This window comes from Talpa europaea (genome assembly GCF_964194135.1).
Source record: "Talpa europaea genome assembly, chromosome: 1".
NCBI classification, from domain to species: Eukaryota; Metazoa; Chordata; class Mammalia; order Eulipotyphla; family Talpidae; genus Talpa; species Talpa europaea.
In genome coordinates this window covers 84,811,050-84,834,454 of record NC_140073.1, presented here as the reverse complement: position 1 = coordinate 84,834,454, position 23,405 = coordinate 84,811,050, and the positions used below count along the sequence as shown (strand labels likewise).

General features: G+C 34.7%; 1 protein-coding gene across 1 annotated transcript in view; it reads left to right on the top strand.

The window, feature by feature from the left end:
* The window catches only part of LRP1B (LDL receptor related protein 1B), a gene marked incomplete at its 3' end in the record, with an annotated part of 1,731,654 nt that overhangs the window by 885,121 nt on the left and 823,128 nt on the right, over positions 1–23,405 (top strand). The window contains exon 7 of the mRNA XM_084254814.1: positions 11,885–12,047. Coding sequence (XP_084110940.1) covers positions 11,885–12,047 — 163 coding nt within the window. The remainder of the gene's footprint in view (positions 1–11,884; positions 12,048–23,405) is intronic.

Here is a 23,405-nt window from a genome sequence, read left to right as displayed (position 1 = left end):
ATGCCAAGTGAATAATATTGTGTTAGATAACCCAAGCCAGCTAAGACAGTCTCCTTTCTCCATTATAAAATTATAAGTACATTTATTTCCTACTGTACCCACTTTCATGAGACCTATCTTGAGAATAATATTTTTGTTTTTACATGTACACTTTTCTACTAATTCTAAATAAAATGTCTGAAGCAGAGAACTGTAAATTTGTCATGACAGGGCTAGACTAAATACAGACTATTTCTATCAGAGATACCCTAATATCTTTCAGAGATACCCTAATATCTTTCAAAGATACCCTAATATCTTTCAGGATATCTCATTATGACTCCTAGAAATTATCCCACCCATTTAAAACAAACTTAATATTTTAGTGATTAGTTTTTACTCTTGGACTTGATGTCAAATAAAAGGAAATCCAAAGGCATTTTAAAAAATTTTCTGTGTATGTATTTCCAAAGAACTCACACAATTTCATCACCGTAATTCAATTGATACTAACAGTGAAATATTTACAAATAGTCAACCAGGCTGAGGAAGGATCCTACAAATATTTGATCATTGGATTTCTCAGTTGAATAATTTTTTGCCAGGCCCAGTGTGACTAATAACATTGGTCTAACTGAGCCCTGCCTTATTTACAGACTCACTCTACTAAAATATATTATTATACTCTCTTTTCACATGGTGTACATTGGAACTAATACATAGGGGAAACGCAGCTCTCTTTATCTTCCCCGCTTACTAATATGACATTGGTCTACAACACATATGTTTTAGAAGTGTATGTTCATACCACTACAAATGTATGTTACTTTAGGCCACCTATCACTGAATTACCAATAAACCTCTACCACAGAGTATTGGACCTTCACCTTTTACCTACACCTTCACCTCCTTTCTCTTAGTTCTGCAGTTCACATCCAATATTTGTTTTGGTGCGGTGTTATCCTTTGCTTTATTTCTTTATAATCTACATTTTAATGAAATTGGCTGGCATTTATCTTTCTTTTTGCTGAACATAATTCCCTTTAGTTCCATCAGTATTGCTGCAAATGCCAAGATTTCATGCATCACATCTTATTTATTCATTCAGTGGGCACTTAGATTGTTTCCATGCTTTGGTTATTCTAATTAGGGTAATTAGGGTTTTGTATTAGGTTTTGTATTAGGGTAATAGTATTGACTGATGACTGTGTGGCAGGTGAAGAGGAGACTTGGAAGGATTGGGGGTGGCCTTCTTAATATCCACTGGTCAAAGAGTTCTTTTGTGAAACAAACATTTGTGCAGATATACCTAAGAGGAGAGAGAGCACAAGTCATTAACATGCAGATACCCTTTTGTCTAGAAGATCAAGTACAAATATGCCTAGGAAGGGAAGTTCTTCACAGATTCAAGGAGAAATAGCTCAGTGTGATTGGGGTAAAGTGAGCAAGGAAAATATGAGGTAAAGGGAGATTTATAAGCAATGTAAGCCATTTCAAAGACAGATTTTTACTACGTGTGATACATCATTGTGATTTCAAGGAGCAGAAAGATATTTTAGAAATTAAGATTTAAGTTTATTTTTTTAAAGATTTATTTATGTGTATGCATACAAGAATTGGGGTACAGGCCAGAGGTGCGGGTGGTGAGAGGATTCACCAAAGATAGAATGGGGAACAGAGCAGGCAGATCGACGGTTGCTCCCTGGGCAGGGATTAAACCAGTGCTTGCAGAGCCTGCAGATTGATTCATAGGTTGCATCTTAACCCCTTGAGCCACCAGGGAGGCCCTTATGTCTCAAAATTTAGAATAACCTGTTGTTTAGTAAAATTATGTGGAATAAACAATGACACAAATGGAACTTAAAGTCCCTACAGACCTCTTTTCTTAGGTAGTTTTCATGGAAAATGTGACAAAGAAAAATATTCTAGTGTTTTTTTTTCCCATAAAATTGAAATAAATTGCAGAAATTTAGATATTTATAAAATTATAGATGATGGATTTTTGAAAGCATTCATGCAAGAAAGTAAATCCCAAGGATCTCTCATTTGGTAAGACTTCATTTAACTGGCAATCAGGTGTGACTTAGAACTAGACATTGTGGGATAATCTTTTCACTATGGTGTCATGATAGAATTTGTGTTTACAGTGTTCCTTCTGGATGCTCTATGGGTATTGTAATCGTGGGTCTAGGAGGGAAGCAGAGAGACCAGTTAAGAAGCTACTGTAGTCATCAAGGAGAAGGAGATACTATCTTGATCAAGGAAGGTAACAGCAGTGATGAAAAGAAGTGGATAGTTTTAGGTGAAGGCATTAATATTTGTTGAATTAATGTGGAGTGAAGAAGGAAGAGATGAAAATAGAATGAAGGGTGAATTCATTTATATTATAGGTCAAATAAGAATGTAAAGTTGGGTCTCCCCAGTGGTGCAGCACTGTGAAGCTGTCTGCAGCCTTTGCAGTGCCAATTCAATTCCCAGCCAGCCAGGGAGATACCCACACAGCATGGCAGACCTCTCCTGACTTGCCCACTGCTCCCCTCAGCATGTATTTCAGTCAGTCTGCCTGTTCTGTTCCCCGGTCTATCTCTGGTGAATCCTCTCACCCTCCCGATCCTCTGGCCTGTGCCCCAGCTCTTGTATAAATATAAATAAATCTTTAAAAAAAAAGTAAAGTTTTGCCTAAGGAAAATTATATCTTTATATCAACTGTTTTGTTTATTTGTTTGTTTTTGTGATAGAAAGAAAATTACTATAGCATCTTTTACAGGTGATTCCATAAAAAGAATTAAGTTGGCATGTAACTTAGGTTGGAAGGAGCTAACCTAGTGAAATAGTGGAATAATAAAGTAAAAGGAGATTCAGAAGCTCAGTCATCACATGTACCTTTGTTTAACAAACAAACAATAAATCTATAGTGATATTTAAGACCCATACCAAAAAATAATATTGGCCACTATCCCATGTCAGAAGAACCTTTGTTATTTTATTCCCATGAAGACATACACAGGTTAAATGTAGAACTTTGTGATATACATGTAATCTGTGTGTAGAGGACATAAACACCTAACTGAGGTTCATTAGTCTACACTTCATGTTTTTAAGATATAGAATTAGACCACATTTTATGTATTTAAGAAATAGGATCAGAGAGATTGAAAAAGTCAATCTTCATTCTGCTGGGGAAGAGGAGGGAAAAGCAGGGAGGGAGGAGCACAGAGGGCTGAGGCGATGGTGCATGGGTGCATTGGTGAAGGAAATTCTGTGGGGACTACACCTCTGGCGGGGAGCAAATATTGTTTAAAAATGAACAATGATGCAAAAACTTGATAATAATAACTTAAAAAGCCAATCTTTCATTAGGGAAAGGGAAAGAGAAGGACTCTGATGTGCCTCAGATTCTGTTCATGATTAGAGTTGTACTTGTCCACAGAATACCTGCACATGAACTTCTGTAATGCCATTTTAATTAATGAACCCAGAGAACTGAGTGTTTGTTTGATAATTCGGTTTATTTAATAAACTCTGTGGATAAAATGAGTACATGCTCCTGATAAACATTGTGATGGCATATAAAAACAAATGTATTGATAATTATCTTATAATTCAGTAAGCATTTTCAAATGTTCTAGCAATGTGATATAAAACCTAAATATTAATTCACCGCTTAAACCAGGGACACATACATTAAAGAAAATGGAATGTTCTCTTTATAATCTTACCTTTTTTTAATTTTTTTTCCACTTGTTTCCGTAATAGAAACACTATAACTCTTTAGTGAGAGCAACACACAGCTTGAGGGACAATAGTTGAGTGGGAATAAAAATGTTAAAATATCCATAATATAAAACCAGAACAGAGAGGTGGAAAGGAACAACCTGTATTTAGAACGTTTCTGTGGCATCGTCAAAATTCCAATCATTGTTGGCTCCTTCACAATGGCTACACTCTAACATAAATACACTCCTTTAAATATGATTTATAATACTTAAATGTTTGTATATTCAATTTTACAAAGGAAATATGGTGAGTGTATTCTACATAATCTTATTATTACAGAGATACTCTGTGCATTTGCCATATCGCTCCTGAATAGATTGCAGCATCTTCCCAGCTGGTCACCTGCTTTCAAATTTAGCCCATTTCATCCATACAACAGCCAGAATGATCTTTTTAAAACACTAAACAGACATCTAATTTTCCTGCTTGAAACTGTCCCCAAGGACTTTTCACTAAACTCTGAAGATTGCACAAGTGTTATGTTATATTTGGTCTTCTGTGGAAGTCCAATATAAATAAAATAAAGAAATATATTCAATGTTATTGACCCAAAGCCAAAAAGAAAGAGAGATGGACAAAGCATATGAAGTACTTTGTATAATAAAGAGCAAATAATTAAATGATCTTTGAATTAGGTTTAGTATTACAAAATTTCTGAGTACACACGGGGTGCCAGAACGAAAACCACAAAAAAAAAAAAAACAAAACAAAACTAGAAATTCTTTGCACTACTGGTACAGGACAGAGCTAACATGGGGTATGGGACAAGACTAGTAATAAAAGGCTTAGCTTAGAACCTGGTTTTCAGAGCACTGGGCTTCCACATTCCCTACACCAATCTCCACAGTGAAGCAAATTTTACAATAACAGAAAATTGAGTTTAATTTTTGAAACAGTTAAACTCTAAGTATCTGAGCCAATAAAATGATGCCCCAAGACTATTAAGCAAGCTCATGCAGACTGTAATAAGAGATTGGCAGGCAACAGGAAGAATTCCAAAAGTATAAAGATAATGATAATATCTCAGAGTATACATCCACACACACACAAACTAAATATATTAATATATATTTATGGAGAAGTTTTAGTGTTCTTTCATAGAATTATGCAATAGTAAATTATGTCACATCTTATTAAATTAGTTTCTTCACCTTTCTGAAATATATATACATGATTACATGAAATAATCATGCTGAAATATATATACATGATTACATAAGCATTTAATATTAATTTAACTAAAAAATCTAAGATTCCAGGTAAGTATGGGTGTTTGTATATGTGTCTGTGGGGAATATAAATACTCTAACCCTAATCATGTAGATAGCAAACATTCAATAAATTTTATGTAAACTTTAAAATAATAATAGAAACATGTTTTATAGAATTATGGGAGTGAAAACAATTGAAATAGCAAAAATAATTGAATGAGAATAAAGTGGACCCTGTTTTTTTCACTCTAAGTCTTGAGGGGCTGTTTGACTTGTTAAATGATGTGGATTTAATAATGATAAAAATCATATTTGGAACAAAGTAATCCCCGGGTTTTACTATGCAATCATTATAAAATCCATTCACTTACTGCATGGTATGTACCACTGTCAATTTCTGCTACCTCATCACTTTTCGTTCATCCACATTTTAGCTATAATACTGATCAGTCCACCCCTACTCCTTACTTTTAGAATATGCAGAGCTCATTTCTACTTGGTAGGCCCTACTCCCAAACCTTTACATGACTGACATCTTCCTGTCATTCTGGACCCAATTCACATATCATTCTTTTCAGGATAATCTCTTTGGCCATGCTTCTCTGTAAGTCATAACTCTGTCTTATTTTCTCTGTAATACTAATATTATTTGACTCTGCCATTTGGGTTGAAGACCATATAAGTAATCCAGATCTTGATAATGTCCAAATAGTTTTTTTTTTCAATTGAATAATAATGTATTTATTTTTTTTGTTTTTTTTTCAAATATTTTTTTTAACACAGAACCACACTTTCTAAAAATAGAGCAGGCATTTAAAAAAAAATCTAAGTTTCTGAAGGTTCATTTATAAGCATTTATAGAGAATACCTTTTGTAATTTCAGCATTAAGCTGAACTCATGTAACTTAAGGAAAGCAAAATTGTTATTAGTATAGACAATCTAGTTCACATATAGTTCAAAAAGTAACATCCAAGTGATAGGAAGTCAACAAAATTTGTTTTGAAAACCTTACATATCTATCCAAAACTTAGTAACTTAAAAATAGTAAAGATCTATTATCTTACAAGTTTGATGGATCAGAAATTCAGAGGTAGTTTAGTTAAGTGTTTCTGTCATAGGATTTCTCATGAGGTTTCAATCAAGATGTCGACTAAGACTCTAGGGTTCTAGCAGCTTAATTAGGGCTGGAAGATAAACTGCAGTGCCATTCTTGAATTTGTTGGTAGTAAACCTCTCTGTCTTAAAAAAAAATAGGTTTGGCTTTGAGTTACTTGAGTATAATGCCTTTTGTAATTTAAGCAGTGACAATCAGATTTCATCATACTTACCATATTCTATTTAATGCTGCAGGTCTCAAAGAATAGTCCACATTAAAGAGGAAGAGAAGTATGCTCTACTTATTGAATGGAGGCATATCAAAATTTTGTTGGCATTTTTAAAAATTATCACAGCTACTGAATATCTTATCATTACTTAGCTTAATTATTTTATCTAGTACCAGCTATTCATAAATGGTCACAAAAATATAAAGGGTGGTCCTTTATTTCTCACTGGGAGGCAGCTGTATTTAAAAAATATGCACTTCATGTTATTCTACTGAATTTTTAATATTTGTCGTCTCCTTTAATCCATTAACCTTGTAAACTGAAAGTTGTGTTTTATTTAAAATACGGAAAATATTTTTGACTATTTGTAATTTTCTCAAGAACATAAATTTTAAATAGAAGTTAGGTTGAACTAAATAATTTGCAGCATTTGCTCTGTGTGTTGTAATCACACAAGTGGCTTTTGATGTGGATTGGTTGAAGATTTTTTTTTTTAATAGAGGCATGTTTTATTTATTTGTTTGTTTGTTTGTTTGTTTGTTTATACATGCACTGGGTACTGTCAGAAGTGCGGGAGGGTGAGAGAATTCACCAGAGCCAGAGCGGGGAGCAGAGCAGGCAGAAGGACCGAAGTACACTGCTGAGGGGAGCAGTGGGCAGCAGGAGAGGTCTGTGCGCCATGCGGGACCCTCCTCTGGTGGCCAGGGAGCAGCACGGGATCGAACTGGCGCTGCAGAGGTTGAGGGCAGCTTCGCAACCCAGCACTCAACCACTGCGCCACCGGGGATGCCCTGGTTGAAGATTTTGATATGCAAAGTGCTTTATATGTATTTTTTAAATTAGTCTTATATTTTAAAATTGGGATCCTTCAAATGAAATCTAGAAACACATATCTTTTGCATCTGCTAAACAGTGACCATTTCTATATCAAAAGATTCAGGTGAAATTAAGATGTCTTTTTTATATAGATATATACTTTCAGACCATCATTTGTGTCTTTAAACCTTCCTAACAAGTTTTGCCTATTTAATTTACCTTTCTAATCACCATCGATATTTTACATTTTCCATCTCTGACTGGTTGAAGATAGAACAAATAATTAAAGGAGAAATCAAGTACTAAAAATCACCAAAATAAAAATTATATAAAGCTAAAAGCATGCCTTGTACAAATAGATAGTGAGAAAGTATTAAGGAGACATTTAGTACATTAATTGGTGAACCAACAAGATGGTAAATATGTTTCAAAGGAGTATAGAGGAGACTCAAGTATTTAAGTTAAATATAAAACTAGATAATGTCATACTGTACAATAAACTGAGATTATATTTTCTACCTAATGGCAATCATTTACATTTCTACTGTACAAAAATTATTTGCAACTTATCACTATGCAAATTAATATCAAAATTGATAGAAACTGAAACCTAATCAACATTGAATTATAATTTAAACAGTTATGTTACCCAGAAGAATTAATGAATCCTTGAAGACACTTGTTAGGCACTGGTCCAGTACGACACTGAAAGGACATACAGACATAATTTTATATTTTTACTTATCAAGAATAGGCTTTTGTTCTTAAATAACTTTGTAGCATGGACTACTCTATTAAGTACTTCAGTGGGCATATTATTTTTTTAGAGCTGCCACAGCAAAATATCCTAGGCTGGGTGGCTCAAAAAGCAGGCATCTATTTCTCATTGTTCTGAAGGCTGGAAGTTCAAGATCAAGGCTCAAGCAGGCTTGCATTCCTCTGAGGCCTCTCTCCTTCACTTTCAAATGACATTTCCTCTAGGTAGGCACCCCTAAGGTCTCTCTCATATGCTCTAATCTCTTTCTAAAAGGGCACCACTCAGATTTTGGATTAGGACTCACCACAGTGGACTCATTTTAATTTAATCATTTATTTATAGACTTTAATCTCCAAATGCAGTCACATTTTGAGATACTGTAGATTAGAAATACAACATACGAATTTTGGGGGAAACAATCCAGTCTTTTTAACACTAAGTATAAATACATTTTAGTAAAGTATAAACTCTGTAACTACCAACTCATAATTAATTACTTGCATTTTGACATGATAAAGAATCTTATGTAACATTTTTGTCCAATTATAAATAATCACATATTTATTTTCCGTTGATATTTTAGTTAATATACTGTGTGTTCACGTTCAATTTGTTATACCTAACTAATATTGGACTCTAATATATTAGTACTTATATTTATAGATTACAAAGTTCAAAATGCCTTCAATATTTTTATTATTTAAAATTTAACAGTGGTAATATTTAGTTTATTTTGTGATTTGGAAGGTGAGTGGTCAATTCTTTAAGATATTATAGAAAAGAGCAGAAACATAACCTTTGCTTTTTGCAATTAAATAATAAGAATCATTTCAAAGGAATATTGAGGACAAAATCCTGGTGACATTTAGTTGAAAAAAGGCTCTGGAGAAACATGAAAACAGTAAGAAATTTGAAATTTTGTTTTCCTAACTACGGGTCTTACTGAAACTATTTTAGTGATGTCATACAATGACTTCAGCAAAGTGAAAACAAGTGACTGAATACATTGTCAAGAGAATGTACCTAACTCCAAAAAAAATGTTCAAATCATTTTAACCAAATTTATTGACCAATCTCTCTCCCTACTTACCTATCTATATACCCACCCACCTATCTATCCATTGATCTATATTTATCTTTCCATCATCTATCTATTGTGTCTGTCATCTTTCTAATCATCTATCCATCTAGTGGCTTGCTTACTTGAACTCTATATCTTATTGTCTCAATCTCCAATCTTAATAAAATTGCATTAAAAACAGGAAAACACTTCAAATATAAAAAAGGAAATAAAACCAATTTCCACAATTATTGTTTCACTAATAATTATGTTCTTTAGTGAGACACTGCCACTTCAAACTTGGATGGTTGTTAACAATACCTATTGTTTCAGTAGCAGAAAATTTTTCTGAGATGATACAGAGTTGAAAGAAGGTGTGAATGCTGTCAAACAGCTCTTTTGTCTGAAATTACAATTGCATAGACTAAGCCAACTGCATGCCTAGCATGAGAGATGGGTCATTCAATGGACTTTGGCACATACTTTATTTGCAACCAAGGTATTTCAAATGACATTTGAAGCAGTAGGTTCTGAGCTCTAGCTGATATAATAATAATGCAAAAAGAATAAAAAATAACACAAAGCATGTATCTCCAGCCTTCTGGAGATAGAGAAAGAGTTCAGATTTTTAAAAATTATTGTTGTTGAACTGGTTGAAAAGAAGTTTCATGCAGTTCATGGGACAGTTAAATGATTATGTTTCTATTCAAACATTTTAATTCAGAAAACTAATCGATGACTGGAAAAACTTGTATCCAATAAGTTGCAGTGCTCACTTTCTGCTTGTTCTTATATGGCATGGTAGAAATTCCTGTGAAGTTTCTACTTTCACAACCTCCCTTTGTCAGTATACCATTATGAATGATAATGACGACATTTACATCTATATTAGTCTTTCTCTTGAGAGAATGTAATTCACTGAGGCAGCATATTACTATAAAGTATTTTGAAGCAAGAGTAGAAAGAATGTAAGACTCAGATTGCAGAAGGAAACTCTGCTTAGTCAATGAAACATCTATCTATAGTAAGTTTGAACAAGGGGGTATCAAAGTATAATTTCCACCTGATAATGGTGTGATTATCATAAAATTTAGGAATACATTTGGATCAGGGATTAATTTATGGTATTACTAAGAGAACCAGCCCAGTATTGCTGTTTTAGGAACTTTAGTGGAAATATTTATAGACACTGTAAAGAAAAAGAATGCTTAAATAAGATTTTTTAATGTAATGTATAGATTTGTTAAATACCTCACAAGGTAATAAAACCATGACTTTTGTTTTTAACCTTTCTACAAGATAAATATCTACAAATAAACATGCAATTTCAAAGTACATAGATGCAATCAAATAAGAAATACTCAAACACCTGTATGTTCTAGAGCTGTGCTATCCATAGTGGTACTAGCTAGCTGATATTTTTATTATTTTTAAAGATTTATTTATTTATTTATGCAAGCACTGGGCACATTCAGAAGTGCAGGAGGGTGAGAGAATTCACCAGAGCCAGAGTGGGGAACAGAACAGGCATACCAATGAAACACACTGCTAGGGGAGCAGCGGGCAGCAGGAGAGGTCTGTGTGCCATGTGGAACCCTCACCTGGTGGCCGGGGATCAAGCTGGTGCTGCGGAGGCTGTGGGCAACTTTGCAGCCCATTGCTCAACTATTGCAACACCAGGGAAGGCCCTACCTGACATTTTTTAATTTACATTTAAATTAATTAAAATTATGCACAACAATTTATTTTATCAACCACACTAGCCACACTTTTAGTGCTGATGAGACATATTTAGTTAGTGACTATTTTATTGGGCCACATAGATATAGAATATTTCTAACAATAAATATAGTATTATTTCTATAAATATAGGCAGTACTATTGAATAACATTCTTCCAAAGAATTAATCAGATTTTGAGCAAGCATGTTTTACAATGCCTACTGATGGGTCTCAACCTTCCTGGAATTTCCCAATTATAATCTGAAATTGGGCCCCATACACCTAAGAACTGGGAAGACAAAAACATACCATTAAAAGGCACATAGCTTCAGATTCAGATTGGTAAGTGGCAGGCTTAATGAACAAGGAAACTAATGAAGCTTGTCTTGGGTGACTTCAAGGTGAGTAGTTATTTGCACCTACTACTCCATGGTTGAAAGTCTTATATAGATTTTAACTGGACTCTGGTCATGTTTACAGCCCAGAGCATCTGAAAAATACATTATAACACATTTTCTCAAGGCTGTCCTTGCAGCAACTTTTGAGAGGTGGGAAGCAAAGGGAACCCACTAAATATGTTCCAAGGTGGGAAGGTGAAGATTCTATCTACCATTGCCCAGGTCAAACCAACATTCAGTTCAGTGTATTGTCACCTTCTCTTGATTGCCTGCTTCAACACCTATGTAGGTCACTGAAAGAACAGATCACCTTGGCTTTTGCTTTATTTCAAAGTTGGATATCCAGTTTGGATAAATTTTACAAACAAAGGAATCTTACAAATTTTTTTTTCAATGTTTTCTACCCATTCCTTTTTTAAGAAGAATTCTGAGAAGAGTTTGCCATAAGTTCACAAAAAGTATGCCTTTTACTCAGAGTTTAGTTGTGCTTTTGAGTTAGCTATGCCATTTGAATTGAATGAACTATTTTAGATAATGCAAAAAGTAGTAGAAAGCTTTCCTTGTAAGTTTCTAATGTTTAGGATTTAGAAATCTTGCTTCTTTTGTCTAGGTTATCTTCAGCTCTTAGATAACGAAAAGAAAGGTTATCAAGTGGTAGTAATCATTTTACAAAATTACTTTGGGAAAACAAGATTATCTTTGCAGTTCTTTTTTCAAATCATAAAGTATTTATACTTTTGACATATCCTTTGTGATGAACTGTACAAATATATGTACTCTAGATTATAATAGATTTGCACCTGTGATTAAGTTATGTTGTCTGTGTGTCTGTTTTTCAGATGTTCAACAAATGGCAATTGACTGGCTTACCAGAAATCTTTATTTTGTGGACTATGTGAGTGATCGGATCTTCGTGTGTAATTACAACGGATCTGTATGTGTCACCCTGATTGATCTTGAGCTTCACAATCCTAAGGCAATAGCAGTAGATCCAATAGCAGGGTAAGACATTCTTTATAATATTTAATTTGAAATAATCTCCATTTAAAAAAATCAGTGTGATAAAAAATGTAGAATATAAGAATACAGCTCAATTGTGTTCTATGTTAATTTTAACAACTGCAGTATAGAAATAAAAAATGAAGGTAACTTATCATGCAGAAGCTGGAAACATACTAATCCCTTAACCTATCAACATTTGGTGCATAATCTAAGACAAAAGCAATCTGCCACCATCCCAGGAATTGCTTTGGGATTATGAGAGAAGAGCCTCAGATAGTTTCAGGTTAAAGAGGAGAGACCTTAAGATAGTTAGTTATGTACTGAGTAGGTGGAATACTTAGTAAATGCCATTTCAAGGATGTATAATTAATAAACTTATGTCCAGCACAACCTTTAGTATATCTGTTCAATGATACTAGTAAATTATTAATATTTTTGTTAGTTGAGACTATATATACTTTTTCCTCCAACTACTGATGTTTAAATACTATGTTTTTATTATGGGGTCACTGAATTCCTCATCATAATTCATTTTCACTTTCTTATGTTTTTACTTTACAAATTTGTAAACTGCTTTATCTGAACTTCTTTTAACTAGTAGACTCATTAATCTTTTTTATTATTTCACAGTTTGTCAAAATATAGTCTAAAAATGTTTAAAGCCTCATGAACTTTATTCCTATGATTAGAAAATCATGGAGGAATTATGCTTCTATTTTATAGATACTCTGGCTTTATTAAAGAAGGCGGGGCAAAGCTATGTCTAGAGTCCTATAAATTCAGTTCTTTCTTCAGTATTTATTGGTCAAGGATTCTCTTAAATGAATGACACAGTGTGCCACTTTAAGTGGAAGAACTGTTTTTTATTCAAAGATATATTGTAACAAAAAATTGAAAACTGGGGCCTCCCTGGTGTTACAGGTTTTAAAGACATTGCTATCAAGCTATCCCAGCCACTACAGCATGAGTTTGATTCCCCAGCTGGCCAGGGAGGTGACCCACATGGCACAGCAGACCTCTCCTATCTCCCCCACTGCTCCCTCAGCAGTGTATTTCAGTGAATCTGCTGTTCTGCTCCCCATTCTGTCTCTGGCGAATCCTCTCACCCCTGCACTTCTGGCCTACACTCCAGCTCTTATATGCATAAATAAATAACTCTTAAAAAAATAGTAATTATAAAAAATTGAAAACAGAAAAATGTTATTCTTATTATTGTTTTAATCGTCCCCAAGCGGTTCAGACTGAAATGTCTGATGGAACATATCCTAAACCGCCATAAGCCTCCATTCAATAAATGGAAAAATATTTACTGAAGAAACAGCTGTCATCCATATGTGGACTTTTGTCACTCTTTACTTAAAGTCTGATTGAATATTAAGATGCATCATCACAATGGTTTTGATTTTGACAAGAACAGCTTGCACGTAAGAACTTTGCTAGGAAGGCTGTGTAATATAATTCTTGAATGTAGCTCTATTTGTATTTGCAGCAGATGGTTACTTGACTCAATCTGACTGCAGTGATGCTTCAAAAGACATTAGTAAAAGAAGTTGTATTTAAACTGATTTGTTTGGGTTGTTGGATAAGAGTAGTAAGAAAGAATTGGAAATTCACAAATGTGCTAACAACGTGCTTTTGGCATTCTGTTTAGAAATATATGTGCTTGCATGTTTTTCTCTGGATGTGCTAAACTGAATTTCAAATTAGCCTTTGCACAGTCTTGTCTGTCTGAAGTGTTAGGAGGTAAAGCTATTGTGTTTCTCCCCTTTTTCTACCACTCTAATCCTTCCCCATTCTTAAAAACAAAGATTCTGAGACCCTTTCAAATAAAACTGCCAATCAGAAATATAATATAAGTGAATACAGTCTCTCTTTCTGAACAGCAACATGTTTTATGCTCTCAGGCTCCCTATTTCTCCTTGTCATTATATGAAAGAACCATATTTTGTCATTTTTGTCAAAGGAATTAGGAATAGAAAACCCCCACATTGTTTGCACTTATACTCTGCTGGATTCCTTTGGGCCTAGTAACTGTTTAAATATAATTTTGTCATGTATCATTTATCACAATAGGTTCTTTGGATTTTTTTTGTTTGCGTTTGCTCTGTCTTTCTAGCACCATTTTTCAATCACAAATCATAAAAATCAAGATGAAAAAGCTCTGCTCTTTTATAAATACAAGCCCGTTCACAACAGAACACTTTCAAAACACATTCTGCTTTTCTGTTAATGCCAGAAATGTTCTTCCAATTAATGTGATACTGTCTAGGGAAGAAACAGTAGGCATTTTCTTTAACTTTTACCTTTGGACCTGCTTGAGAGTAATTTGGACAGCCTGAGACTAGAACAGCTCTGCATGACCCCCAAAGGAGAAATGTGCCACCAGAGAAATTTTTCCTTCCTTTCCTAATTGTATGGGGTGATAGACTGTGGCTCTGTTACAACTTCAGTTCAGAAAACATCAGAATGTATTAAAGGTCTGACCTGACTCTTAGAGCTTGACTTTAATAGATATGGAAATAGAGGGAGATTTACCTCCCCAGAGTTGGCATTGAAAAAGTGTTTTACTTGGCTATACTTTACCTTCACTTTTCTCAACTCCTGTTTCCTTTAAATCCAAGGATTACTGCAATATTATCATTTTAAATTTATTTTATTTTAGTTCTCCATGTTTGAATAAAAATAACTAATTTTTTCTGGACTCTTATTGTGCCTTCAACCAGGCTCCAGTCCAAATCAGCCAAGATGAGAGATAGTTTATCAACACCATCCATGCTCTTAGATTTTTTAGTAGTTGGCACTGACTTGTGAATTTAGGGTATTTTTCTGGAGATGCTTCATAAGAATTTCTTATTCATTTCAAATGTTAGCAATATTTTCTCTCTCAAAGAAACTTCCAACATCATCTCAATAGAGTCATTAGAGTTGGAAGGTAGAATTGTGATCATAATCCAACTACCATTAAAAAAAAAAAAAACAACAACATCTTTTCTGGCAGTGGTTATTAAAATTCTGCATGTTTAATGGTTAAGAGCTTTCTGCTTAAGTCACTCTCCCTGGGATCAAATCCTGGCTCTAACAGGTACTAACTGTATGATGTTGGATGCCTCTTTGTGATTTGCTTTATTTATCTAAAAAGTATGGATAATCATAGTTTACTCTAAAAGGCTGTTAGGAGGATTAAGTAAAGTCAGACATATAAAGCACTTTAACCTTTTCAGTGATACAAAATGTGAAGTTCTGTTCATGTTGACTCAAAATTAATTACTAATATTTCTGATACCATAAAGTGTTGAAACCAGTGTTCTACCCTGTAAGAGATACAATTTTATTTCTAGCCTTATTCTCTTTCTACTAAATACCCTCATAAAAATGGTTTATTTCTTAGATACTAAGTCTATTTATTATATAATAAAATAGTGAAGAAGAGGAGATAAAACATGAAAAAAAAAGTTGTAGAGACTAGAATAAAAATGCGTATACAAGATTTTGGTGGAGAAAAATACAGAGCAACTGTGACTATAGAGTAGCAAAAATATCATTTTAATAATTTACACTGTATATAATATGTTTGGATTATCTTCCATGTCTTTCAAAAGATAAAGAATTAAAGCTCTCCATAGTTACTTTGTTAGTTGAACTGTGCTATTGAACATGACGTTTCAGTAATAAACCCTGATGTATTTTAGTGTTGTGAGGGTTGTAACTGAGGACAGGTATGAAGCTAGTTTCCAATTTTGGTTCTAAGGTAGAGATCTAAGCTCCTATTAAATTAAAATAATCACACTAAACTGGAGACAAGAATACATTTACCATGAATGTGAAATTATTAAAATAATATTGCTAATTCTTGTTAGTAATATTATTTCCTGTGTCCACTCTCTTCAAATTTCACCTTTGAATGCTCCTCAAGTAGAGTTTCATGTGTGGCATTATCTTTAATTACTGTCTACTTCAGTTATAAATTATGCTTTTATCAGAGTAGTTTGGGAATAGGGCAGCATAACCTGGAATGGTCTGTGTTCAGTAGCACCTTTTATTGAGAATCACACAAATTGATCCTACTCCTACTGTGCACTTGACTCATAGCATTCATGGTATCAAAATAATGCAAATCATTCCACATCTCTACTTAAACTCTTTAGTTGTTTTGCTTTGCTCTCTCCTCTCAAATTGTTGATGCCTGTTAATCTTTAAGATATTGGGTTCCCAATTTTATCTTTAGCATTCATACTAAGTACCTTCCAAACTTCCAACCACTCACTACAAAAAGAGATTTCTTCTCTGAAGTCCCACTCTAATTAATGACATCCATACAATAGATAAAATAAACTAAAAAAATAAAAATAATAAACTGTACATAGCTTTAATTATGAAGGGATATTTATTTCTCTTAAAAATCTAGATACAATGTAGTGTCTGAGTTCATCATTTCAGTGACTGAACAACACCATTAAAGACCTGTACCCCTTCTACCATTTTATCCTATGACATTATTTTAAGAGTTTTCTTTTCAGGCTAATTCATCTGTGATTGTAAGGTAGCTAATGAGTTTCCAGGCACCTTGTATAGAAACATGGTGTTCAGTTAAAAGAAGAAAACTGCTTCTTCCATGGGTATAAGAGTTGTGAAAGCAAACATTCCCTCATGTCTGCCTCAATGGGACAACCAGGTTGAATCAGGTGGTTTTTACCATTGTTATATGAAAGAGAGGGAGGAGAGATATCGGTATGTAATTGAGAATGAGCTAACTTGGGATAAAGAAAAATAAATTGTGATTTGTACCATCCACTACAACTGCTTTTATATGCTAGTCCTTTCTCACATGCAACAGATATGAGAGATCTGCATCTTTTTTTTTTATTCTTCCTGGATACACAAAGGTCTTTTAAAGCTTATTTAAATATGTTTGGAATATGGACAAATATTACTTGAACTCCTCATCCCTTCCTTCAGGAGATTATCTCCATTTCCTATTTGCCAAAGGCATATAAAGTCAGCTTAGGAAATATTTTCTTATCTCTTTTCAAGGCAAATGCCTTTTTTTCCCTTGTAATATTTTATACAAGGCAGCAAAGAATTTAGGATGGGGGGATTCTAGATAGCAATCCCAATATTCCTGTCGCTATCTGTAAAGGCATAGTTTAAAAAGTTGATGGTAGTTTTTATTCTATCAGATTCTCCAGTACTTTTGGAAGCAATGTGAACATTTCTGAACCACTGGGGTAATATTAAGTAAATTACAGTTTTACTTATGAAATTATTCTCTAGTGGCATGAAATCTTTCTTACAATCAGAGAAGAGATTTGTGTTAAAAAATCTGTGCCATTATAAAAAAAGGATAGTTTTATGTCTTCAAGTCATTTAAGGTTATTTCTTTTTGTTTCCTATGTGGAGTTCTGTGAAAACATAGGTATGAGTCAGTGTTCTTGCTTTTGAAAATATATGGACAATTTTATTGCTGCATTCAATTGACACAGACATCAAACATTAATTATATGATCTAATTCATATAAAACTTGGAAAACAAATGCTATTTATCAAATATCAAATATTACTATAGATCATATTTTTTTAAGATTGATTTATTTATTCATACAAGCACTGGGCACAGTCAGAAGCGCGGGAGGGTGAGAGAATTCACCAGAGCCAGAGCAGGGAACAGAATAAGCAGACTGATGAAATACACTGCTGAAGGGAGCAGCGGGCGAGGCAAGAGAGATCTGTGCGCCATGTGGGACCCTCACCGGCAGCCGGGGATCAAACCGGTGCTGCAGAGGCTGTGGGCAGCTTTGCAGCCCAGTGCTCAACTGCTGCGCCCAGGGGAGGCCCAGATCATATGGTTATTATAGTTTACCAAAAAAGACTCATTCTAAATAGAAAACAATTTCTTGAATCACATAGTTTTGTTCAATATAATTTCTTTATGTTTATGAAAAAAGTATGATTTCCAGTCAGAGTCATTGGTCATGTGGAGTTTGCAATTTCTCCCCATGTCTGCATGAGTTTGCTTTAATTAATCTGGTTTCTTCCCACATCCCATGATGTGCATGTTATGATCATTGGGGTGTCTAATTTTCCCAGCCTGAGTGAGCATGGAGGTGGGAGATGAGGGTGCCCTTTGATAAAACGACATCCAATCAGAGTACATTGCCACATTCAGCCATGAGCTGCTGGAATAGACTGCAGTCACCCAAGACCCTGAACTGAAATAAATGAAGTGGAAAATGAATGAATGTAAATTACTGTTCAATATTAATGGGGGGGGTGAGTCTTTAATTTGAATCTTGGTCATGTATTTGAGACCAGAAATATGTCATAGGAACTTCCATTCTTTTATCTGTCCATCTGTTGTAAAACTGATTTTGTTACATGTACTTTCACTTAAAGTTTTAGTCTCCAAGAATCTATCAGTCATGGTAACTGAGGTCTTACTAGTTTCTCTGAAATTTTTGAGTCAGTCCCAAAATGTTCTTTTTTTTTAAGTTATATTTATTGATGTAATATTGATTTACAAGATTGCTTTACAATTTACAATTTACAATAACCCTATGTCTTAGGGTTATAGGTTTATACTTCTACAAATGTATGTTATTTTACCATACTCAACACCAAAGTCCCAGTAATCCTCCTTTAGATAAGTCTCTCCTGTTTGCTCCCACCCCACTACACTCCCCTTCTAGTAGCCTTGGTCATAGATCAACTTGCTTCCCCCACTGTTGTTTTCACACCTCCCTTTCTCCCTTCTTCTCCCCATCACCTCCTGAATTCTTCATATCTCTTGTCAGCTTTCAAGGTTTTCCTTTGACCTTTTGTTTGGTTTCTCTATCTTTCACTTATACGTGGAACAGTTGAAACCATGTGGTATTTATCTTTCTCCTTTTGACTTATTTTCCTTAACATAATCCCTTCCAGCTCCATCTACCCCTTTGGCTTTCTCCAGAATTTTCTATGCCCTCCATTGATCTTTCTACGTTTTGTGTTTCTATTATTACCTTAAAATTTCAATTTTGAGGGGCCTCCATGGTGGTGCTAGGGGTTAAGCCTCAGCACTATGAAGCTGTCAACAGCCACTGCAGCACAAGCTCCATGCCCCACCAGAGAGCCACCCACAGGGCACAGCAGACCTCTCCTGACTCACCCCTGCTCCCCTTAGCAGTGCGTTTCAGTAGATCAGACTGTTCTGCTTCCCATTGTCTCTGGTCAATCCTCTAAACCCCTACATCTCTGGCCTACACCCCAGCTTTTGTATGTATAAATGAATCTTAAAAAATAAATGAAAAATCAAGTTTGAGCTTGTTTGTTGATTGTGTTTCTCATACCATGAATTTGCTCTTCTGAGTTTCCTTTTTTTGCATATCTCTTAACTTTTTTTCCCTGAATTTTCTTAATGTGGTTCCGATTTTTGATTGTCATAATCATGGAAGTTTTGAATTCTGTATCTGATGGGAACTAAAGCTCTTCCATGTCTTTGTGACTTGTTTCTAGAGATTTGTTTTCTTTTAGTGGTGCACTGTTCCTCTATGGACTTGCTTGTCCATTTATGTTTTTCCTACTCCCCATTGTTTCCTTTGGGTTTGTTCTGTTGTAGTTTCAGATTTAGGTGTGGGGGAGCTTCCTCTCCCACTGTTCTTACCATTTACTAGTTAATGTATGTGGCAGCTAGAAACTCTTGGGGTTTGTGGTGGTGCTGGAGAATATCATGAGGCTGGTTGGTGTTGGGATCCAGGTTTTGAGGCATCCCAGGGACAGTTAGGGTGGCATGGTCAGGGTGGGAAGATGCCTCCAGGAGCTCACCAGGGCCAGGAACTAGGCATTGCTGCATCTAGGATTGGTGTGGCAGGGGGTACATCATCAGGACAAACAGAATGTTATTTTCATATAATCTAGAGAATATTCGTTTTTAAACTAAGGAAAGAGTAAGGGTAAAGAAAAAAAAAAAGGAAAGGGTAAAAAAAAATAAAAAAAAATCTTTACAACGTTATCCTATTCATTAACCAACTTTCATACTTATAATCAATTCAGGATTTCATTGTTAACCATATTCAAACAAAAGATAAATAATTAGACATTAAAATTAATTGAAAGACAACATTCAGATTTTATGCTTAGTTATGTCCCATTCTGCTTGACTGTTATTGCAGGATATTGAACTAAAATTCATACTATCCTTTGATTCACATTCCTATTGGTTTGACTTGGGAGAAATTGACCTGACTTTGTGGTCAAATAGAGGTTTTCCAATATCAGGTGGTTTTGCTCAAGGTTTTTTTTATTGTTGTTGTTGTTTTTTTTTAATTTTGTAAAGGAAAAAACAAGTATTGATGGTATTTGGTTTTAAAGAGATAATTGTCTTTGTGAACACTTGTGAAAATTGTGCCCAGATAAACAATTAACTGCAAACAGATGTGCAGTTAATTGTGCCCCACTGACATTTAAAAATAATGATTTTTGAGGGAATTGACAGAAACAAAAACAATTTTGTATTTGCTCTTCATAAATATAGTTATGTTAACATCATCAAGTACCAAACTATTTAGTAAACGCTTATATTTACTTTCTAAATCTGTTTTGTTTAACATAATATGAATTTAAAAGAGATATTAAAAAATAGTGTTATTTCTTTCTGAAAGCCTTCAGTCTAAGTCTCAACATAGAATTTTAAATTGGGAATCTAATTAATTTGGAGCATACCTAGGCAAATACTCTCATGTATTCAGTATGGGACCTATCCACAGTGTTTGGAAGTTTACAATAATCAAAGCCTTCCAAATTGATAAGATCACTGATTCATCTTTTTTTTTTTTTTAAGATGTATTTATTTATACAAGTACTGGGTGCAGTCAGAAGCACAGGAGGGTAAGAGAATTCACCAGAGCCAGAGCAGGGAACAGAACAGGCAGACTGATGAAATACTGCTGAGGGGAGCAGCGGGCATGGCAGGAGAGGTCTGCGGCCATGTGGGACCCTTGCCGGTAGCCGGGTATCGAACCGGCGCTGCAGAGACTGTGGGCAGCTTCTCAGCCCAGCACTCAACCACTGCACCACCAGGGGAGGACACTGATTCATCTTTTTAAGAAAACAAAATTTTATTTTTCAAATCATTTTATTGTATTAAGAATTTAAATTGTTGAGCGCTGAGCTGCGAGGCTACCCGCAGCCTCTGCAGCGCTGGTTCTTTCCCTGGCCTCCAGAGAGGGACTCACAAAAAAAAAAAAAAAAAAAAAAAAAAGAATTTAAATTGATGAAGTCATTTCAAATATGTACATAATAAAATTAAATCATTAGCTGAAGTAATTGCATAAACCTAATTTTCATGGAGTATAACCTAAGCTATGAATGAATTATCAATGGAAAAATCTGCTTATAGCAGCTGTATTTGTTAAAATAATAGTAGTTACCTTTATTTACTCCAATATTTTGATGTAACTGAATAAAATTATATTTCACACTAATATATAAGTTTAATGAGAGTGTTACAGATTCGTTGTACCCTTACTTCATGTGGTTTTATATCAAGATTCTGTCAATTTTGTCTAAAATCTCAGATGACCTCTACATATTCTATCATAAACTAAGAGAGGAAATTTTCCTAAAATATATACATACAGCTGGATGTAGTGTATATTAATAGGAAATGTAGTACTTACTTGTCTATGATAATACCAATACTATGAAAGTGGGATAATATGTCTTCAAATAATATAGTCATTTCTATCATAGTTTACTAGCTACTAAATATTGCATATGTGGAGGGTACCAAATGTACATTGAAGTAGAGGATATCCAGGTAATACAGTCCTTTCCATCATGGTATTTAGTGGTTCATTGATCTATAGCAAAGAGTCAAAAGACAAGAAATTCTGTACCTGCTGACCCCCCCATGCCCTATATAAAATGATGTTCCAGTGACAAATTCACCAAAGTTTTTCACTTAGAAAAATAAATATTGGGGGCACATAGCAGTTTTTGGTACCAAGCAATAATGAAATGAAATCTGGCCAGGAAAATACGGTAACTCTCCTGCCTTTGTAGGCAGGAAGTTCCTTGTTTAGACAGTTTTTTCTCTGCAGTTTCCCCAAATCTTTGTTTACCTTCACCTATTTTCTGCCAGGACAGTCTTTCTAATCTGTTGTATTGAATATTACATCAGGTATTAGCAATGAGGAACATCCTTCTCGTGGGAGCTCTCATTTCTCCATCCATTTCTTGTTCTTTTATGTTGTTTTAAGGTTTTATGAGACAAAGGCTCATGGCTTTGGGGTCTATAGAGTCTACTGAAAATTGGTTGAATTTTTATTTTGTTCTTTCCTATTAGTTTTGTGCACGAATAATCACAAAGTTATATCCTAAAAATAATTATCAAGCCCAGTTTGTTTCTTTTCACATCATTATTTTGGTTTCCTCTTTCAACCTCTTGGTGGTTACTCCGAGGCCATTTGAAATAATGTTTCAGTAGGCAGCAAACACCTTTTTCTGAAGGCTAAATTTCTCTGTTTAATTGAGAAGACTTAATTAGCTTTTGTTGTTCAACATCTTTTTCAATATTTTTTTCTTGCTATTCAGGTCCTAGAAGCAGTTAACTTTTCCAAACCTGGGAGACCTTAATTATGAACTTGTATGTTCTTTCATTTTTGCTATCAACCACCTAATTCTAATCTGTACTCTTTTTCAAATTAAGCATACAGTGACTTACACACTTATTATTTTACACTTCTGTCCTTAAATCCACAAACTCAGTATTTTTCCTCTGCAAGGTATACAAAGATATTTTTTATCAAGTATTTTAGACTGAATATTTTCCACCATAAATCATGACCCTATTGCTGCCACTTTATCATTAAGCCAATGTTATATATTTGAGATTTTTGTTAAGGCAATACTGTATTTTTACTAACTATTTTTGAACTTGTTATAATAACACTTATTGCTATATATTTCAGTGAATCACACAACTGAATTTTTTCAAATCAAGATTTCATTTCATGGGCCTCCCCGGTGGCGCAGCGGTTGAGCGCTGGGTTGCGAAGCTGCCTGCAGCCTCTGTGGCGGCGCCAGTTCGATCCCCGGCTGCTCCCCGGCCACTGGAGGAGGGTCCCACATGGCGCGCAGACCTCTCCTGCCGCCCGCTGCTCCCCTCAGCAGTGTGCTTCGGTCCTTCTGCCTGCTCTGCTCCCCGCTCTGGCTCTGGTGAATTCTCTCACCCTCCCGCGCTTCTGACTGTACCCAGTGCATGTATAAACAAAACAAACAAACAAACAAATAAATAAATAAAGCATGCCTCTATAAAAAAAAAAAAAAAAAAAAAGATTTCATTTCATTGGCCTCCCCAGTGGCGCAGCGGTTGAGCGCTGAGCT